Source organism: Helicoverpa zea, chromosome 2 (assembly GCF_022581195.2).
Source record: "Helicoverpa zea isolate HzStark_Cry1AcR chromosome 2, ilHelZeax1.1, whole genome shotgun sequence".
NCBI classification, from domain to species: domain Eukaryota; kingdom Metazoa; phylum Arthropoda; class Insecta; order Lepidoptera; family Noctuidae; genus Helicoverpa; species Helicoverpa zea.
Genome location: NC_061453.1, coordinates 7,585,282 through 7,606,913, shown reverse-complemented (window position 1 = coordinate 7,606,913; position 21,632 = coordinate 7,585,282). Strand labels below are relative to the sequence as shown.

At 38.3% G+C, this 21,632-nt stretch overlaps 2 protein-coding genes across 4 annotated transcripts in view; one reads left to right on the top strand and one right to left on the bottom strand.

Moving 5' to 3' along the window:
- LOC124639853 (pseudouridine-metabolizing bifunctional protein C1861.05) overlaps positions 1-21,632 on the top strand; it is a 106,725-nt gene that overhangs the window by 19,067 nt on the left and 66,026 nt on the right. The window lies entirely within an intron of this gene.
- LOC124639923 (CD82 antigen-like) overlaps positions 1,454-21,632 on the bottom strand; it is a 69,472-nt gene continuing 49,293 nt past the window's right edge. For both annotated transcript variants that reach the window (XM_047177427.1, XM_047177434.1), the window contains 2 exons: positions 6,078-6,170; positions 1,454-5,352 (listed from right to left, as the gene is read on the bottom strand). In XM_047177427.1, coding sequence (XP_047033383.1) covers positions 4,182-5,285 — 1,104 coding nt within the window. In that variant the 5' untranslated portion in view covers positions 5,286-5,352; positions 6,078-6,170 and the 3' untranslated portion in view covers positions 1,454-4,181. The remainder of the gene's footprint in view (positions 5,353-6,077; positions 6,171-21,632) is intronic.

Below are 21,632 nucleotides of genomic sequence, written 5' to 3'. Positions count from 1 at the left end.
TGTGAAGTGAAGAAGCCGCGAGCGAAGGGAGCGCGAATTTTTTTGAGTATTGGGACATTAAAAGTAGCTTGTGATAAAAAGTTGAAGCGTAAAGCAAGGAAACCGCGAGCGAAGCGAGCGCGAAAATTTTTGAGTTTTGGGACATAAAAGTAGTGTTTGTTCGAGAATTTCTCAAATTTAACGCGTAATTAAACACTAATTCGCTTCGGCTATTTCTAAAATCTGATGTAGCTTCTAAAGTACTGATTATTTGTTAGAGGTATTTTAGTAAGGCCTTTCCAGTAAAATATAATTTATTTGTAGAGAAGTGATTTATAAACTGAAAACACCTATCGATAATATAATCTAAAATAAGCTCTAACTTCTAAAGTACTAAGAATTGGTAATTAGTATGTTAGTACAAAATGTAACGCTTGAAAAGACCTTTCAAATGATGTATGACTCATTACTAGAGGGGGAGTAGACCAACAACCAAACATTTCGCCCATTGTTCTTTAAAACAAAAATAGGAGTAACATTCTGATCAAGGATTGGTTGGGGGCGCCTGCGGCGCCCTTTATATCCGGCGCCCTGGGCCGTCGCCCAACCGCGCCCTACCCTAAAACCGCTACTGATTGCGATATCTGACATGGAGGCGCGAGCGCAGCGAGCGCGAATTTTTTTGGGGATGCAAAGGGTGAACCCGTCAAAATTGATAGGGCGAGACCAAAGCGAGGGCGGCTTTTTCTGAAATTTTATTGCTAATGTACTCATCTATTTTGAGTAAAAATATTTTTATTACGTAATTATGGTTTAATTTTGCTGTATGGGTTAATTTTGCCGCCCCGTAAATAGTGCCGCCCAGGGCATTTGCCCCCCCTGCTCTCTCCCCCCACGCTACGCTAATGGTTGATCTTAAATCGTTTTTAATAATTTTTAATTTTGAAAATGTTCAACAGATGTAACTGAAACCGGCAGTGTAAGTAATATTCTTAGCGCTATTGCTGTGTTCGGAAATATTGAAATCAAATAATTGGTAAAAAGATATTGTATTTTTTTAATATTACGTGATAAGTTGCTCGATTTGCCGCCCCCTAGGACGTGCCGCCCGCGTGCGGTGCACGCCTTGCACGCCCGCTTACGGCGGGCCTGTTTACAGTTTACACTACTAAAATTTGATTATCATCTGCGGATATCTATTTTTTGTATTTTTCACAATGAGCACATTATTAGAACACAAGATTGGCTACAAAGAAACATACCTAACTAAAAATTCTATTTAAGGCACACTCCTACCTTCTATCTCTTTGTAAATACTTTGTTCTCTGTAGTTTGAATGCGTGTGAAATATATCTTTAATAATGTTCGTTGTTATGTTATATTGCGCTAGATTAAAGTAAGATAACTCGCACTCTATATTTTTATTACGAAGATATGCCAAAATATGTTTACTATTCAATAAAAAACCACAACATTTTAACAAACTCTTTATTTAATGCATTTATTATGATAATATTAGCTCTCAGTCGCCTAGTGCGTACCTTCGGAAAGTTGTAACAACTCTACTATAATAATGAAACACACTGAATGAGAAAAACATTCAAAGTATAGTGACAGTAGAGAATTCAAAAGATTACGTACAGAGTACCATCCAATGACATTAATTACATATGTTACAGAACACTTTCAGTACACATGCCACTCGACCATCTTGTACAATTGTGGTATTTTTCATTAAAAAACATTTAGCATTATTCAGCTGTACATTGAGTATTTGTTAATGGCGAAAATACAGTAAATAGTGTGGAGTGAACGAAACTGTAATAAAATGAACGTTTGGGAAGGTAAACAAGTGATACAATACACACATTGTTGTGATAAAGTGTCGAGTGTTGACACGCGGCGGTCACACACGAGACCATAGTGTTCTACGAGTAGTCGGAAGGTGTAGGCAGCACATCAGACACGAGCTCGTGTTTACTTTATATTCATTAATTTACAATAAACATAACATCAGTTATACATTTTATAAGCCAAGGCACATGTTATTTTAACCGTTTTTTTTTGGAAGAAATGTAGGATTTAGATTGGATCCTAGCTACAAATTATTCAACTTTCCGAATATAGGTACAAATTTTTATAAGATTGGTACATTCATGTGACAACAATATTAAAAAACTATTTTTCTGCATAAATTCACAAAATATTATACCTACTCTAAGCGAACATAACTCCGTACTCGTCATTACAATATATCTATAAAGTTAGTTCGTAAAAGTACAAATATGTATGAATGTAGGTAGGTGGTCGAACGTGCGGCGGTCATACTCGGCGCAGGCTGGCTGCGGCTGCGGCAGTCCACACTCGGCATGGATAGGTCTCACCTATACTTGACACAGCCATTTATAAATTTTACCTAATTCCTTACACCATGAGAATATTGTAATATTTTATATGCGCAGTCTAAATTCATAGCGCGATCGATCTTGTTAAATTTTTAGCAAAAACGTCTGTACTCTGTCGAGATAATGATAAAATGTAGTACATACGAAACGTTTTAAATTCTTCTGCCATAAAATAAAATGTTATTAAAAGTGTGTTCGTTCACTTTATACTGTTCACAAGCATATAATTGTAGGCACTACGTCGTTTAAGCTCATATCAGTACTATGTATTTTGTCAATCTGTCCATGCACAATTACTCGCATACTACACATGTACAAATTTTGTTTATTATTTACATTTACCGACCAAATTAGGTATGATTAGGAGGACTAGATAAAAAGACAATGAGCGAGGAAAGTCGCGGTTCACTCATGTCCGGCTCATGTAAGGAAAGCTGTCAAACCAAACGTGACGCTGACGAGGACCCGGGAGGAGGCCCCTCGGTACGAGTCATGTGACATCTACGCAAGCACTGGCGGGTATCGTGCAACTTCAAAACAGGTGTACAGGTACTATTCATAAACTAAGACTTCTATGATAGAGATGTAATATCCTACGGAAAGTAAATCAAAGTGAAGGCAGATAAGTTCCGTGCAAGCGAACCATTTGATTTTTTTAGTAATTTGTAACGTATATTAAAATGTACAAACAGCATTCACGATAAGTGATTTTTGCCGAGTCTATATTTATCTATCAAATTAAATGACAAATCTATGTTTTTAGGTAAATTTTAGATCTAATTATTAATTTCCTTTTACTTATGCTCAGACTCCTATGAGTAAGAGCACATCTGGAGCAAAAACCACTTAACTGAATGTGTAGCTGGTATAGGTACTGACTATGGCAATATATTTTAACATATACATACAAATATAATTATTTAATTGAAGACAATGAGTAAAATGACATGAAAAGTTGTAAAATACATATTAAGTACAATAATTATTTCCATAAATCTATTGGTATACAATCAAAAACTGTTATGTCTTAAGGCTAAACAATCATCATAATTAATCTTATATTGGTTGATTCCCGTTATTTACTGCTATAAATATTAAAATCGTATTCGAGTATACAGATACAATATTATGTAGGATGGATTTACTGCGCTCTCCTAGTAGCCGAACTATGCGTTCATTATTGATGCTCTGCCCGGAGACTGCATTTCCTCACATGCTGTACACGCGCGATACCTCTGGTATCTATCTCTCTTGCCACTTTCCTAGGGACCGTAAACTAAAACATATTTGTGTGTCCTATGCACCTACGGAACGAATATTTAACGGCCAAATTTAGGAACTAAACACAAGCTTTGCTCGAAAATCGATTTCACTTTGTCTAAATTACACAATTATCCTTCGATGCACGTTCATTTAAAAGTCATTTCTCACTGTTCAAAATGTTCTGAACGACATAGCTAACACTGATTTGCATCTCTGGTACAGTTTTGTACAAGGCTATCACTATGAACATAACGTACAGTTTGAGTCTTACCGAACATATCGGTAGTCGCAATTGACAGCGCGAATGAATATGATTGTAGCGGCGAACTTTGCTGTCCACCGCGTCGATATAACTTACAACTCAAATTCGGAGCGGAGGGTTTGTCGGCGGTGGTCGAGCCGCACCCGCGCGCCGCCGCCCGCGCGGCGCACGCACACGGGCGGCCCGCGGCCCAGCGGCGGCTCCAGCTCGCAGCCCGCGCTCGGGAACGAGCGCCATCGCCGCCCGAACAGCCGCTCCAAGTAACATCTTAGTCAGATTCGAGTAGCTGCACTATCCGCTGCTAGCGGCCTGTAATCTCCTCGAGCGAGCTCACGCATCTCACAGTTGTTGTTTCCGTTTATCGTCTTGGGGCCCAGCGGCTCGTCGTGTATGCTGCGCCGCGGACAGGGCTCGGCGGCTCGCCCCAGCAGTGCCTCGCGCTCTCCTGCGCGTTCTGGGCTACCGCCGTGCGCTCGGACTCCGCCGTTTGCATTTACCGCGTTCACTATTATCGTCTGCGATAGTGGCCCGCCATGGATGGGACTACCGTCGAGTAGCTCGCCGGCTCCGAGCTCACTCCGTAATATTCTAATTTTTTGAATCATCTCCTTTATTTCGTATCGGAGGATTCCAAGGAAGCACAATTTTAAAAATGCTATAACGCAATATCCTAACACGAACAACGCGTCTGCGGTTCGTCGTAGCCAAACAAGTAGTCTCTCTGAACAGGCGGCTGTGTGAGGAGCACAATGCACAGGAGTGAACGGCGCTGGTGACGTGGCGGACGTGACGGCCAGCAGTGCGGGCGTCACCGATGTCGTATGCGCCGGTATACGACAACAGCTCGCAGGGAGTGTAGTTTTATTAAAAGCCGCAAAATCTGCTGGCCCTGTAACGCCGCAGCACCGCTGCTCTCTCTGAAGGCGATCCCAAGCTTGGGAAAAGTCAATGTCCGTGTCGTAGTCTTTTGCTAGACGCAGCCGAAGCTGTGGCCGCAGTTCACGGCAAACTCGCTCAAATCGGAATGCCCAGTAGACGCCAATAGCAGCGTCCCCTACGAGAAGGGCTAAAAGTGCCAACCAGTACGCGTTCAACATCCGTTCGGAAAGTCTCAAGGCAGCGAGGCAACCGAGGAGCTGCAGCAGCCCCGCCTGTGCCGGCAGCGCCGCGTAGCCGTAGAGGAAGCCGGGCTGCGCCACGCCGAGCCCGGGCACCAGCGCGCGTCGGTAGTCGGAGAGCGCGCGCCCCGCTGCCGCGCAGAATGCCAGCGCCCCTAGCAACAGCGCGCCGTTGCACGCGTAGATCCAGATGCGGTAATAGCGCATTGCGCGATGCGCGGCGGGGTGCGCGGGGCGCGCGGGCGGCGGCAGCGTCATGGTGGCGGGCGCCGCGTCATGGCGCCGCCCGCGCCCGCGCCGCCGCCACGCGCCGCGCCCCACGCCTCTGCAATCATCAAAACAGATTTTAATAAAAACATACCTTCAGCATGAGAGCCTTAAACTCAAGAAACTACATCATCAACCTCCCTGCTGTTATCACAAATTTATTTGAGGTCGGTGCTTTATCTCTTTCCATACCATCTAACTGCCGTCTTCTCACAAGTACGTTCTCTCTACCCATATCGACTTTCACACAATTCATAGAAATTGTATATTTCAACAGTTTTAGAGTTTCGAAGTCAACCTCGTTGAAAAAAATCCGTTCCAAAAGAACTGAAAATATTGCCTGAAAGATATAGGTGACTAAGAATAAAATTATCTTGGCCTTATTCCCAAGTTTTCTGGGTCGGCTACATAAGTACATAACGAAATAGGCCAACACTGGGGCTGGAATGACATATCATCACTGTACGTGCCATATTCTTTGGAGGATGTTGTTAAAATTGTTAAAAGCTCTTTTCTTTAAAAAATCTTCATGCTTCTTTTTATACATTGCTACTTTCAAGCTGCAGACTTGTCAGCCTGGCCATTCAACCCCAGTGAGGTTCGTAATTCCCAGTTAATTAACATGTCTTTTGTTTTGGTACGGCATTTCGCAGTTCAGCCTGGGAGGCCGCGTACTGCTTTACTGGACTTTTCCCTGCAGATGCCTAGAATTTCCTTTATGTGGAAGGATATATCCCTTTTTCTCTGTGTCCAGTGGTAGTACAAAATGAAAGGTTTGCTTACAATCCGCCGCCCGTGCCGTGCGCTAGAACTCTGGCTAGTCACAGGAGAGGGCGCGCGACCCTCAGTAGTACGCCTACCACGCCGGTGCGGGGCCTGCAACAAGTTAAAACTTCATTTAATTCCAGTAATAAGCATAAAATAACAAAAAAAGCAAAATTAAATAGGATCCAATACTAGTTTTAGTCACTGATGATTTAAATAATCTTCTAATGACGTAAAATACAAGTACAACTTAAAACCAAATCCAAAAAGGCTATTATGCCACAGACGTTGCGAGTCTAAAATTGAGCAGCGTAGTGGAACGGATTTAAGATCTACTGTTCAGATTCAGTTGTCTTTAACTAGCATTTTAAATACATACGATGTTACCTAAAACTTTATCGTTTAAAGTAAACATAATAAACAATATTCAGTGAATCGTCCAACATCGGCACTAGCTATATTGTTGTTAGTAGGTGTATGTAGGAGAACACGGCCCGCATTGTTGGCAGTCGCCGAGCCAACTTGTCGCATCAACACACTGCTTCTGCCGCCTACAATCTGTTTCAGTGTACATAACAATATAGATATACATTACACGCGAGTACCTATATGTATACATACACAGTTTATCATTGTTGTGGTCAGTTCTATCTTCATTTGACACAATAATCGCCTTATGTATGACCTGCAGTTGAATCGAAGCTTTTCTTTTTACGAAGTAAGCAACACGACTAATCGCTACACTCTTACTTAGGTTTTAAGCTCTATAAGACCTTAAGGGCTTCCCTCGAAATGTCACAGTTCTTCCGAAGTAACATAAATAGGCAGATAGAATAGAAATATTCTCTATGATAGCAGCAACTTTTCAAAACATTCTCGTGCTATAGAATCGGATCGCCTTCACTCCCACACTGAGCACATAACATTCAGAAAGCACCTTCTGTGTTGGAAATGTCAGGCACTTCATTTATATTGACAGTCAGTTTATCTTGTATAAATAGGAATCCTTGTATATAAGCGAATCTTTTTACATATTTAAAATATTCTTACATTCAGAATGTGCCTAGATAACCTATCATAGTCTCATATATTCGTATAGCTAGTAAAATTAAATGTTTCCAATAAAGCGCTTAATTCACACTATGCAGTCGTTTAGTTAAAGCACTGCTAATCTCTTATATTGAACTGCATGAATCCTAAATCGGGTATAAAAGTTAATGGTGCATAGAAATTTTATTTGAACCAGGTCGAATCCACGCTTTATAGGTACTATTCTAGCAATTTTCCGATCAAACTATTGAGTTCCCGGATAAAAAGTAGCCGATAAAAACCTACGTATCTCAATTCCAAAAGATTCAACTTAGTAGTCTGTGAAATCGTTAAAAACATTCAAATCAGTAAATAGTACAGCAAGGATACATACTACATAGACATGTTGTGTTTCAGACACAGTAGCCTAAGAACTTTATATTGCTCATAAAGCACTGAAAAGGAAACATTATGAAACTGACTCCCTTTTATGTGCATGTAATACATGAAGTATACATAAAATAATATACGAGTTACCCAACGACTAAAAAAGATGTATATACAGCGGTTTAAACTTTATTTCCTTTGAGCACTCAGTGTGATGGAAGTACAAAGGCTGACACTCCGACATCATTGGATAATCCACGTCAGACGTATTTCAAGGGAAATATTTGTAACATACGCAACAAACTTGTTCATTACCCGATTAAAATTTACTACGGCCATTTCACTACGGCGCTTTGTCTTGCTTTGCATTGTTGGTGAGGGTCACCCTTACAAGAAAAGTGACGGTGTTGTAATATAACCTCTACAATGCCCTCGAATAATGGCCAACCCTGACTCTGGGGAAAGACCCCGGGAAGGACAGACGTCACACTAAAAATATCACGCCGACATTATATCAACATAAAAGCAGCAACGACTTGACATTTCACGCCGTCACAGGTAATGTAACGCCTAACTAGCTCAGGGCATTTACTGACCTAACCTAAACCTTCATTTCATAAGTCACTAAAAGGTTAACCGCACAAGATTGATAATACGAAGGCATTGTTCATGCCATTCACAACTACTTTTACAGAAAATTCCTTGAAAAGCATTACACCTCGTTTTCTTTCATGAACATTCCATTGTTTCCATAGTTTTACGCGATGCTAACATCGAAATAAATAGTGAAGTTTAGGTACAACTTTGAATTTTATTGGTAGACTTGTGTTGCTACTTTGTTATTACTTCATTGTTTTTAGTTCGCTGTGTTGTGGAAGTCGATCAGTTGAGCATGATAGTGGATTGAGTGGAGCGTGTTGGATTCGGGTCACGTTCCAGCTAATATGTTCCGTAGGCGGACTGCAAGTCTGCTGAGCGTGCCACTAACTACGACCACTAACTGGGACGTCGGTTTGCTTTTCAGCGGTCTCTTTGCTATTAGCCGGGTATTGTGTGGAAATGAGAACTTTAATAGGAAATTATTATTTAGTGCATCACAAAATAGTTGCACATTGCGTTTTTATAAAAATTTAAACATGAATAAATTCAACATTTTTTCACCTTATGATGCGCTCCTTATGAATCTAAGAAATACAAAATTTGTACGTACGTTTTTAAATAATTCTAAATCAAAGAGAAATGTTAAGTAAACAATAAGGTACACATATCGCCCCTATATGTGGAGCGGAAAGTCAGAATCCCCTCCGGTGGTGAGCGACGGCGTTTGCTCACAGCCTGACGTCAGCTGTCTCTGCCTCGTATTTTGTCTGTTTTCCCAATTTCCGTATTGAGAGGCAACATTTAGCCTATGCTGTGTTCGCCCGCCATTGAACATTTCGTTACGAATTGTTAATTAGATCCAATCCTGTTCGCACGAATGATTAAAGCGTAAGCACGTGTAAACATGAATCCAATTTTCATTTACTCATGCAGATATTTACAATGGTAGTTTGCCGATAGGCACGTATGCCTAATGCCTAAACGTCAATTATCGAGTAGGTACATGTTGCCTTTATGTATTATTTTCTGCATTTTTGTTGACAAGCAAAGGCGTTTTTATTGTTTTCTACTGCAGTGCATCCGAGATGATCGCACAAACAGGCATAGACGGGTTTCATGCCATCATGCGCAAACGATGCGCTTCCATCATGCGCAGGGTGCGCGGCAGCCTCAACAGCATCCTGAGTACTATTGCGGATAGGTGGGACAGTCCCATACTGGCGCATTGGATACGCCTACACGCCACTGTGGCGTAGTCATTAAAAATATGAATATGAATTTGGTAGTTATAAGTACTAACACTAGTTTCTAAGTTGTGTGTTGTATGTACTAACCCAATGGACTTTGTCTGAATAAAAACATTTTTATTATTTATTAATTTATACAGAAAAATATGGAACTTCTGAAACAACCCTTAAATTATGTCAGTTTATTAATTCACAGATTAAACGCAGCTTCAGCATTAACCAAAACATACGTCTTATCAATTAGCTAATTCGTATACACATTCAGCTCTGAGGGTTCAACTTAAAAAGTGATTTTGCGTAGCGCCATGAATAATTCATAGGTTGACGCAGCGTATTACCCAGCGATGGCTGAGCTTCACGTCTGCGACCCGTGTCACCCGTCCGCGATACGGTCGCAGCTATAAGCAACCTCCTTGACATTTGCTGCTTCGTTCTGTCGCATCAGTGTCTATTAACAGTCGCTTAGACGAGCTCCTTGAGCTCCGATGTACCTACTATGCCGGATACCCAACAACTTCACGGTTGATTTCGGGCCGTTGAATACAAAATAAATACCATCGACTTTTTTCGACAGCCCGAAATTTTGTCAAAACATTAATTTGGAAACCTTTGAACAAGTAAGACCAAATATAGACATGAAATAATATATTTTCCATTATAAGTAGCGTTCCATACATCAATACATCAATAGAATCTGTTTGATGTCGGGCTTGCACACAAATTGGCTCTCAGTGCCGCGCGACATATTCAAGGAATCAATAGTCGCAATTATGAACGATCAACTGGCTCTTTTCTGAGTCGTAAAGCGAGTCTCCGCTCACACGGCTTACACAAAATGCACACAAAGATAATGAATCTGTCAACATGAACAGTCAAAGGCATACTGGAATAGGGATGTTAACATTCTTTTGGATTCCATAATCGATAAAAAATATTGTTTGCTCTCATTTATTTTTAGAATAATTGAATACAAAAACAATTCATAACATTCAACACATCACATATCAACTTATAAAAGTGATTTATCGATCTCATTTCTGAGTATTAATACTGACTGCGCAAATAATTTAACGTAGGTACATACCTACTACACTCGTGTTGAAGTAGATATGTGCAGTTCGTGTTTGTTAATTATCTACGTATTGTTTAGCCTCTTCGTCAATTAAGGCGCTCGCCCGTTTCCAGGTAACGGAGAAGTGATCTACAACTAAGGTAATTATAGCTTCCCAGCCTTTTGCGATAACAAGGTAACCACAAGTCCAAACGGCATCCGACAGTAATTGCGTTACTATCGTACCCCCTTTAGCACGAATATCGTAACGGAGGATTTATTAAATTTCAGCGTCTACGAATACCATATTACTCGTATTTTGGAGATTATTCGGTTTAAAATCCTTCGCTGTATTTGGTTTATGATGTGAGTGTGTAGATGTCATCATTATTTAATATTGATGATATAAAAATACAGCTTTAAACCGTCTAAAGTGCTAATGCAGATTGGTATTGATCTTTCAATACAGTCATATTTGATTTGAAAATGTTCAAGTTTTAGGCACGCGTAGCTATACTGATACTGTCCTAATCCTTTGATATTGTCGGTGCCACGAATCTATATTGCTGAAAAAGCGTCCAACGTACAAAATAAAAACATCGAGTGCGCGTACTCGCGTGGCATCACTAACTGTGCGATCGCTGCACTTCGACGTACGCCGCTTTGTTTCTCACCCATTTCAACTTTTGATCTCTAGTGTCATTGTCTGTTTGTTTTTGTTCCAGCTCGGCTTGTGTTGTTTGCGGAAGTTTCCAATCAAACGCGACATGTAACTCTGTTAGTTTTACTTAATACCGCTAATACTTTTTCCGAAGAAAGAGTCACGTTTCATTAAGATATTGATTCTACATTTTAAAGGAAGGCTGAAAGCCGATTTAGTCTATTATATTCTGTAACTACCTATCTATACACACTCCAGCAATTGAATGCATGTATCGACAATGGTCTTACAATGTTACAAGATTAGCATTCTGCATGGATCTTGCACATAAATTCAGTATAGCTTATACCAATTTACCGAACAGGGTAAACCGGACGGCAAGCTGTCTCACCTACATATGAATATACAGTTACACAATTCACAGGCCAGGATAGGATTTCCGCTACGATAATTAGATATTATGATCAGATTACACGAGACGTATCTGTTCAAACTAGGCATTGTGTTCATTGTACGTAGGGTAACGAAATCTTCGGATATCCTTTATCTATTTACCTTGAAAGAGACATATTTTTTCTATCATTCTGTTAGGAACTAACTAACAGAATAGGTTCTAGTTTATAGCACACAGAAGAAAATTATAACCTGTGTAAATACAACTATAGAAGAAAACAGAGAGTAATGTACATATCTTTCGAATTCATCACAAAACGTTTTCTTTTCATAAGCACTCTTTCCGTGTCACAGCGATAGCGATAAGTATCTTGTGCCGTGCTTTTAATAAAATATTTTTATTACTTTCTTTTACTTGCTCATAAAGTAGCTTTATATATCATTCTATGTAAATAAAGAAGCACCTTAATATTTATTAAATTCTCATGTATGAGGGCACACGTATCTGAAGGAGCATTCACAATCCGCTTCCGTCTAAATTGAGTTAACTACTTTAGAAAGATTAAGCAACTCCTACACTCCTTTAAATGCCGTGAAACGTGTCCTGAATTCTAGCAAAGAGATTAGTGATAAGATAGGAGTTTGAAGAAGGGTTTGTGTACCGTATGCTATATCAGACCGTGCCATATGGACCTCTTTGAGCTCATGTTAAACTTCCAGATTCAATTTAATTTTTGGTACAATATATTTTTCTAAGTATTAAGTTTATAAAGTGCATTTTCAGTAATTCTAGTAGCGACGTATTTTCTTGGCATGCCTTCAGTAGTTAGGAGAGTATCACTAAAATACGCTGAAATACCTATTGTGGAAAATATGACATGGTTAGTAAGGGGAGAATAATGAGATGACGGTCAAAGGGACCGGTACGGTACCATGCTGCGCCGAACCCAACCAGTTGAGGATAAGGGCCTCAAAATGATTTACTGGAATTGCCTATAAAATAAACATCGACGTAAAAAAACATTCCATGTATTTTACCCTTTAACCTGTACGAACTGTTATTTTAACACGAGTAAACCCATTTAATTTAACAAATTACATTTTCACTTTATGGTAAAACGGATACAGAATCCATGAAGCGGTGTAATTGAAACAAGGCCGATCCGTTTGTAATAATGGAACACAATCCCGGAAGCCAGTGCACTGTGCGCACTTTAACATTAAACATCAGTCGTTTAACACGAATAAAATGAGGTTGGAATAAAAACTCAATAGCTATCGTGTTTATAGTAGCAACGAATCAAGAGTTAAGTAATGTTTCGGCTGTAAGAAAAGCGTTGTAACAATGTGTAAGAGCAGCTGCCGCTGGCGAGTCGCCAAAGCTCGTAAAGACAGCCTCCGCGACCTTCTCCCGCGACCACTATAGCTCTGTGGAATATATCTACTTGATACATAAATATTGCTACTGCTGTACTATGACAGGGTGAAAGCACTTGACAAAGAAAATATTGAAATACATTATTAGGCAGTCTTCAAGTGACTTCTCGTGTAAAAAGTTTGCTGCTTTTGTGACGCGTTAGATTGACTCATAGACATATCAAAGATAAAATGTATAACTGTAAAAATAAAAGTGCCGAATTTAAATCATCTCAAAAATAAAACATATTATTCAGGGGGTTAAATAGAACAAACAGATTTAAATCCAGTCCACAAACCAATCACTTTGATAAAATAATCCTTGCAAAAGCCTTGTAACAATGGCCTTATTCAGAAACAATTATCCACAATTGTCTGGCACAATTATCCAATAAGTGCATGCAAATTCTGAGAACTCTAGCACAATCGATGGCCACGTGAATTCTATTCGTTTGTGCTAATAAACGTAGGAAACACTAAAGCAAATGAGAAAGTTAATGTATGTTATTGCGTCAATTATGTTGATTAAGTTAAATTACCATAATGGGATAAACAAATCTGCGGTAGACGCGTATTTGTGAAAGTTTTCTCTGAATTTGTCGAAGGCACTAGTGACTTCAAGTTGCGACTGTATCATGTAACCTAGCTCACATGTGTGTCTGAGAACTCGCCGAGGGCGCGGACGGCGGGGGACGAGCATAAAATTCTTGTTATTTCACTAAAAGCATTTCAGCACGGCCGCCGCTATACGTGGCTCGTACCCGCTGGCGAGTTTATGCGCAAATTATTCTAACAAAATATTTAACTTCTCTCAAAAATATTTAGAGCTGGTCTACCCTTGCGTATTCCGCGCAACCTACGGATTATGTTGTACGTCATTAATTAAATAGTTCACTCGAAACAATTCCGTAGAGCAAACGAAAACCGCTACTACTATAAAAACTCAACTTTGATCATGAAACTTGATGATGGTATGTTGTTATTTTGATGTTATACAACGTTTCAAAATACCTGTCGTTAATGAAAATACCTCCGCCACAATTTATCAAAGATACAAATTGCATTAGGCTGTCTTAAAATTTGATTAAATGAGTGTCACCATCCACCGGATAACAGGCGTGGAATGATGATGGATGATGTTGCGTACCTCTCATAACGTGATACACATACGTACAAAATATTTATGACTTTCGAAGAGTTTTTTTTATATTTCGTGTTTCTCTTGCCAGAAACAGGGACTCACACTTAACCCCTCCCTCCCTCTATTCTTATAACAACAGGACAGCGATTCAGTGAAAACATTGATCGATTACGGAGCTTTCACAAAAAAAGATCAACAAAAAGTTTATCCTGCGAATAGCACGAAGTACTGGTTTTATGTAAGTCTATTCACTAAGGTGGATAGTGGGGAGACGAGAGTTATTTATCAATGAGCGAAGGCTCTGCTCGACGCACAGTGTGTTATTCAGCCTTAAAAGTTGGCCAATAATGGAATTTTATATTTTCCGCTAACTACCTAGAATTGTATCTGGCCAAAAAGCTTATTAGTCACTGCAACCAATAGTAAAACACTTAAAGCGGTAGCTTAATACAGCGCCTCGTGCGGCCAGTCGGAAGTTACAGCTCGCTTACGCTAGACGTGTGATTTTGCGATACGTTGTTATTTCGGTGTTTTCCAAACTCTTGTTTTTGTTTGGTGGAGTGGTTTTGTGTCAGTTTTTGTGATGGATGGGTCTACTCCAGGTATGTACTTTCTGATTTATATCATTTTATAAAAAAATATATTGTAGATTTTTGTATTTATAGCCGTAAACACAGGTCTAATTAACTGTTGTAAAAATAATTTATGGTGCATTTCAAAAAGGGTTTTGTTGTATTTCTGAACATTTCTAAACATTAAAATTTGTGTTATAATATGAGGTTGTTATTTCATTATCCACTCATAAGAAAAGTAGCCGCACGAAACCGCTCCTTTTTTTGTTATTTTTTTTTTCTAGCGGCCTATATTATTTGGTACAAATTTATTTTGTTAACATTATTCGTTTTAATTGTTATAGGACCTTCTGGCATGAAGATGATTACTCGGAAATACTTATATGACATTGCCCAAAACTCAATTGGGTCATCATTTGACGAAAAACTTAAGCTTATGGAAATCGAAGTGCTAAAAGGCTATTTTCAAGACGATCCAAAAATAGCAGACGCTAAACACAAATTGTCCATTGTTAAGCACCAATTTAAACAAAAATGGTTGGCAGCTCAAAAAAACAAAAAGAGATTCGAAGAAAAAAATGCCACGTGGCTAAGAGACACAATAACTTTACCGAGCGCAGGTAGGTGAAGCACAATACATTGCAAACTCGCTATTGTTTACATTATGACTAATGTAACTTTTTTTATAACATATTTCTATTTGTTTGTTTTAGGAGTTAGCCCCGGGCGTCCTCAAAAATCATTTGAAGAATCAAGTGAAAGAAGTAAAAGACGGAAAACCGAAGACCTGAGGTCAAAAGATTTAGCAGAATTAACGTATGCAACACAAATGCAATTGCGACAGGCCGGCAAAGTTGAAGCTTCGAAAGTTGTTAAAGACCTTACGAAAAGTCCTCGAAGAGCTAAAAAATACATCAAAGCCTTTAAAGAAAGTGTTGAAAAGCAAGATCAGCCTCGTCAATTATCACCGTTACAAGCATTGTCAATGTTTACAGAAGCAGAATTAACTAAAACTCAATATCAAAGAGTCCGTGAGACAAACCCAAATTTTTTCCCGTGTTATTCTATTGTTCAAAAAGCAAAAAAAGATAGCTATCCGGAAATTCATCGTGTGACCGAGACATGTGCTGAAGTTCTAGTTCAGAAGTTGATGGATCACACAGGATCAAGACTGATACAGTTTTTGGGAAAATCTGTAGAAAATTTAAGTGAAGAAGAGAAATCCTCATTAATATTAATTAGTAAGTGGGGTTGTGACGGCTCGCAACAAATACAATATAAAATGAAATTTGAGTTTGAAGATGACTCTGATGCCAATATATTTCAAAGTTCAACAGTTCCACTCCAATTACTTTACGGCTCTGAAAAAAAAATTCTGTGGCAAAACCCAACACCATCGTCACCTCGCTACTGTCGCCCTATAAGAATACGTTTTGTGAAAGAAACAACTGACGTAACTAATGAAGAAATAAATTATATCCAATCACAGATATCAGCACTCACTAGTACAAATATAAATGGCATTTCTATAAAGCATAAGATGCTATTTACGATGGTGGATGGCAAGGTATGCAATGCAGCAACACATACCAAATCAACTATGAGGTGCTACATTTGTGAAGCTACTATTTCAGAATTTAATGATTTATCAATGGAAAGGCCATGCAAAAAAGAGAATTTCAGCTTTGGGCTGTCATTATTGCATGCTAGAATAAGATTTTTTGAAACGATGCTGCATGTGGCATATAGGCTACCCATTAAAAAGTGGAATGTTCGCCTTTCTGCCGAAGAGAAACAAGTGGTGGAAGATAGAAAAAAAGAAATCCAAAGCCAGTTCAAAGAAAAACTTGGACTTTTAGTAGACATGCCTAAAGCAAATTTTGGTAACACAAATGACGGTAACACAAGCAGAAGATTTTTCGAGGAATATGAAATTTCAGCAGAAATTACAGGAGTCGATAAAAATTTAATTTATCGTTTAAAAGTAATTCTAGATGCATTATGTTCCGGTATGAAAATAAATGTGGAACAATTTGAAAAATATTGCAAAGAAACTGCCGAACTTTATGTGTCGTTATATAATTTTTACCCTATGTCCCCTACATTACACAAAGTTCTTGTTCATGGAGCAGCTGTCATCAAGGAAGCAATACTACCAATTGGGCAACTGTCAGAGGAAGCAGCAGAAGCTCGCAACAAGAATATTAGGACATTCAGACTAAACTTCACAAGAAAGTTCTCGCGAGTAGAGTGCAACATGGACATACTAAACCGACTTTTATTGACTTCTGATCCTTTATTAACTGGTATGAGATGTAACTCAAATAGAAAAAAGAAGAAATTATTGCCAGATGTTGTAAATCTTTTATGCGAAAGTGACATAACAAATATTAATATTGTTGACAACAGTAGTGATGACGAATAAATAGTTATATATGCAAATAATTGGTTGTTTTATTGTGTTTTCATGTTAAATCGAATAAAAAGTATATATATAAGGCCCTAAAACCAAAAAATATTTTTGGCCAACTTTTAAGGCTAAATAACACACTGTGCGACGGCTGAGTGTTTGTTTCGCTTCAAGGGTATTTTGCAGCTGTTACGTGATACTTGTTAAAGATCTAAACAGACCCGAAAAATCTACTTAGGTATATGAAACTAAGATAATTGTTAATATTTAAAGAAATGTTGTAATTTAAAAACACTCTTTGTTATTCTTTCTTAATATAATTTATTGAAAGTAAGAATAACGTTATTTGAAAAATGGAACATTTTCTCCCGGCGCGTAAAGTTCTCTATTTTTACATAGCGTCGCTCAAATGGTACGGGACTGCTATTGAATTTCTCTGTTAGAAACATCGTTAGACCAGATCCGGAGGAATCTATGTGCCTGTGTATATGTTACCGGCCGAACCCGATTTTAGGACAAACCAGTTTTGCCTAGACTCAACTAGTTCTTCCTATAGGCGTTAGGATTAACTAGTAGAGCCTAGTCCAAACTAATTTGTCCTAAGCCCGATAGGACGGACCAGTTTAGGCTAGGCAAAACTAGTTGATCCTGATATAAGTACGCACACTCTAGGATAAACTGGTATAGCCTAGTCAAAACATATACATATCTAAAAGTGTAAATAAATAGATGAACTAAATAAACTACTCCGTGTTTAGAAAAATAATCATCTTTATTAAACTATAATGATTCGTCGTTATGGATAAATTGATAATACGAACAATCATACTACATATATGTAGCAAAGTAACAAATAATAGGTAAGTATTTTTTTAAATTAACTAAATACGTTATTAGGCGCGAGGCGCTCGGGGCGTGTACGTTATGCACGGCTAGCAACTAGACGCTAAATGCGTTTAAAACCACGCGACAAATGACGAACGGGGAGCGAGCGGCGTGGGACGTTCGGAGCATTCCCGCATGAACATGTTGTTTAGACTAGGCCATACCAGTTTATCCTAGAGTGTGCGTATTGATATCAGGATCAACTAGTTTTGCCTAGCCTAAACTGGTCCGTCCTATCGGGCTTAGGACAAATTAGTTTGGACTAGGCTATACTAGTTAATCCTAACGCCTATAGGAAGAACTAGTTGAGCCTAGGCAAAACTGGTTTGTCCTAAAATCGGGTTCGGCCGGTAACATATATACCGTACCTACCTTTATGTATTTACATACACGATGTCAACCTGCAGAGAGAGAATTCAACCAAAATCTAAATTGGAACTTTCGTTCTTTGGTAGATTCAGTTAGTGTACATATCTGCTGTATATATGTTAACAAATACAAATACTGTTAATTACCATAATATAATGAATCCAATATTCAATTAAATTTCTATTTACTTAGTTTGTACTGTGTTTGTTACGTACCAATCAGGTCCAAAGCTAGTCGGTTAACTACCTAGATGTATATAATATCATGCTGAAAATGTTCCATATACCTAACAATAGGAAACGGACAACCATAGCAACGCCAATCACTCTATCACAATACATATAAAGGTACGTATTAGATGTCATATTTTATGTCTAAACTATAGGAAAACTGTCTGCAGGGATTTTCCCATTGAAGTATAAAACAAATCATGCTACCCGCATGCCACGTGCACACTATCAACATCACAATTCACAAACAATTTTACTGAAAGCTATAAATTCCGTTGCGGTTGCAATTCGATTTAAGTGCGCACCAGCTTAAACTATTAAATTCATGATCATAATTAGGCTTTGACATACATCAGTCGACCGTACTAATTGAAATCATAATAAAATTGGTTATTCAAAGGCCTGTTTATTCACATTAACAAAATCATGATACAGATTTAAATTAATAATATGCAATATTGTGCAATTTCAGAGAGCATTAAATGCTTTTGGCTCGATTCCAGGGACCGTGCAACCAATGCTTTATTTCTCTAAATAGGAGAGCTCCACTGAATACCGGTTTTGGACATTGGTATCTCAATTGGAACACGAACAACTCTATTAACGAACCTAAGCAAACTATTTGCTAGTTCGCTGCGCAAGTCTATAATAACTTGTAGTTGTAACACTTGTTTACTTGTACAATCGAATTAGTACTCGAAGGGAAAAGGCTTCATCGACACCTAGTTTGATAACTGCTTACAGTTAGTTATTTCTATGTTTATTGAGAAGGAAAATCCTTGTATGGATTCACCTTCTTACAATTATTAGAATTATAGTTTCTGCGACTTCACATTAACTCCATTGTTTATTTATATTTAACTGATATTCAACAAAAATAACTGATATACATATGTATCATTCATTAAGACTAGAAAATAACCTAAGGTTTTAACTTACAAGTTCTAATGAAGAAATCTCGACGGGAATTTTCCCGATAAAGGAATTAAAGCTATGACGCAGGATACGGCCCCATCCTACATCGATACTGACCCACTTGCGAGGCTTATTGGGAAACAATTTGTTCTCATTGTATCATGAACTGTTGACTTCTTGACACTTCTTGTGAACTATTGCGGGTCTTACACTCAGTGTAATGGTGATATATGTTGTTTCTTACATTCAGCTTAGCGTGTGTAGGTGTGGTGTCAATTTTGTTTCAGAAATCATGAAGCTCAAATTATACGAAGACTTAACGAGGAAATAACAAAACTATGAACTACGAACATAGAAGGATGAGATTGTTGAACATATAATAAAAGAATAATTTAAAACATGTTAAGTAGATTTAATTCATAAAACTCTACACATAACATAAAAGTGGGTTTATGCCTTCTTCTGAAATCATAACATACAGAGTTTGAAGTCGGAAACTTCAAACTCTTTTACTGGCACAATCTTTTATCAAACTCAGCATTAAACTCCATGCATGTTTCTTTTCACGATCATAAAACATAAGGCATCATCAATTTGCCTTTTTTGTTGAAATCCTGATAGAGTAGAGAAACAAAATAATAGTCTTACAGATGCTATCATCTAGATATCAGCACATTTTATAAAGTACAGAGACATTTATTTTGAAACTCAACAATAGGAGTTATAATAGGTTTATACTTCATATTTTTATTTTGCTAGCTGTAAATGCATTCTGGTCACGTTCGCGCGTGTCCTTCGAGCCAGAAATAGCGGGGGACGCCATTAATTACTAGCCCACCATCGCGGCCCGCCCTGCCGACTTCTACTATGAATTTATTGTCTGTACGATAAGTGCTATCGATGTTTCTGATGCTCTCTTATAATTATCTAGTAATGAACTTACCTTCTGTTTTGTTTTGTTTGTTTCAATGGCGCAAAGCCCATTGAGATCCTCTCAACGAGCAAAGTTCTATTCACAAATTACGGTTAAGCAAAAAGCTGGCTACGTGAGTGCCTTAAAATACGTAGCTATATGAAATAAAAGCAATTTGACAGTGACGGATTTACAAGCAATCATATTTTAAAAGCCACATTCGGTATTGACAAAAATGCTTTTATTTCGCGTGCTACGTTGTGTGCTGTATTTTATAGCTTTGGCTGCTTTTAGCTGTCTAAAAGATAGATTGTCTGTCGGATTTTAAAGTGTCGTGATTTTATAATTGATACTTTTGGATCTTATTCCACTTTATTTTTCAGTACTACGTTTATTTTTGTATTATATATAAGGTATCAAAATAAAAATAGAGCAGAAAATGCTTCTTCACACTATAAATATCAAAAGTCATCATCCTCCGAGCCTTTTTCCCAACTATGTTGGGGTCGGCTTCCGGTCTAACCGGATTCAGCTGAGTACCAGTGCTTTACAAGAAGCGACTGCCTATCTGACCTCCTCAACCCAGTTACCCGGGCAACCCGATACCCCTTGGTTAGACTGGTGTCAGACTTACTGGCTTCCGACTACCCGTAACGACTGCCAAGGATGTTCAATGACAGCCGGGACCTACAGTTTAACGTGCCATCCGAAACACAGTCATTGGTGTCTAAGATATACTTAGAAAGTACATACAAACTTAGAAAAGTTGCATTGGTACTTGCCTGACCTGGGATCGAATCTGCGCCCTCATACTTGAGGTAGGCCCTTTACCCACTAGGCCACCACGACGTTCAAACGTCGTATAAATATCAAAGTAAAAGGTACATAATACTCTGTATTATTCCATACGTTTTCATAACTCAATGAATAGTTAATAAGGTGGTTTTAAACTTCCTGTCAGTTTCACGTGTGACGGTAACATCGAGAAGGTGAAACACAAATTGTGTATATTTATAGAAAGCGGTAGAAAAAGCGATAAATAAATGAACAGTGTGGGAATTGTAAACACAAAACAATGTGTCGATTGAATCTACCTGCACATAAGTACTGACTCGTTCAAAAACACTTCATTCATATTCATTTCAACAACCGAAAGTTTTTATAATCATTATTATTTTACGAGTAGGTAAGGTTTTCTTCCAACATTTTTTAACAATTATTTTTTTATTAAAATAATTTCATTTCAACACAAACTTTTCTTACGTCATCAAAGTAAATATTGGTATCTACAGTATCCTCAGTAGTAAGTAAATCCTTAATCCGTATGTAACACCAAAATAATATCTCTGATAGA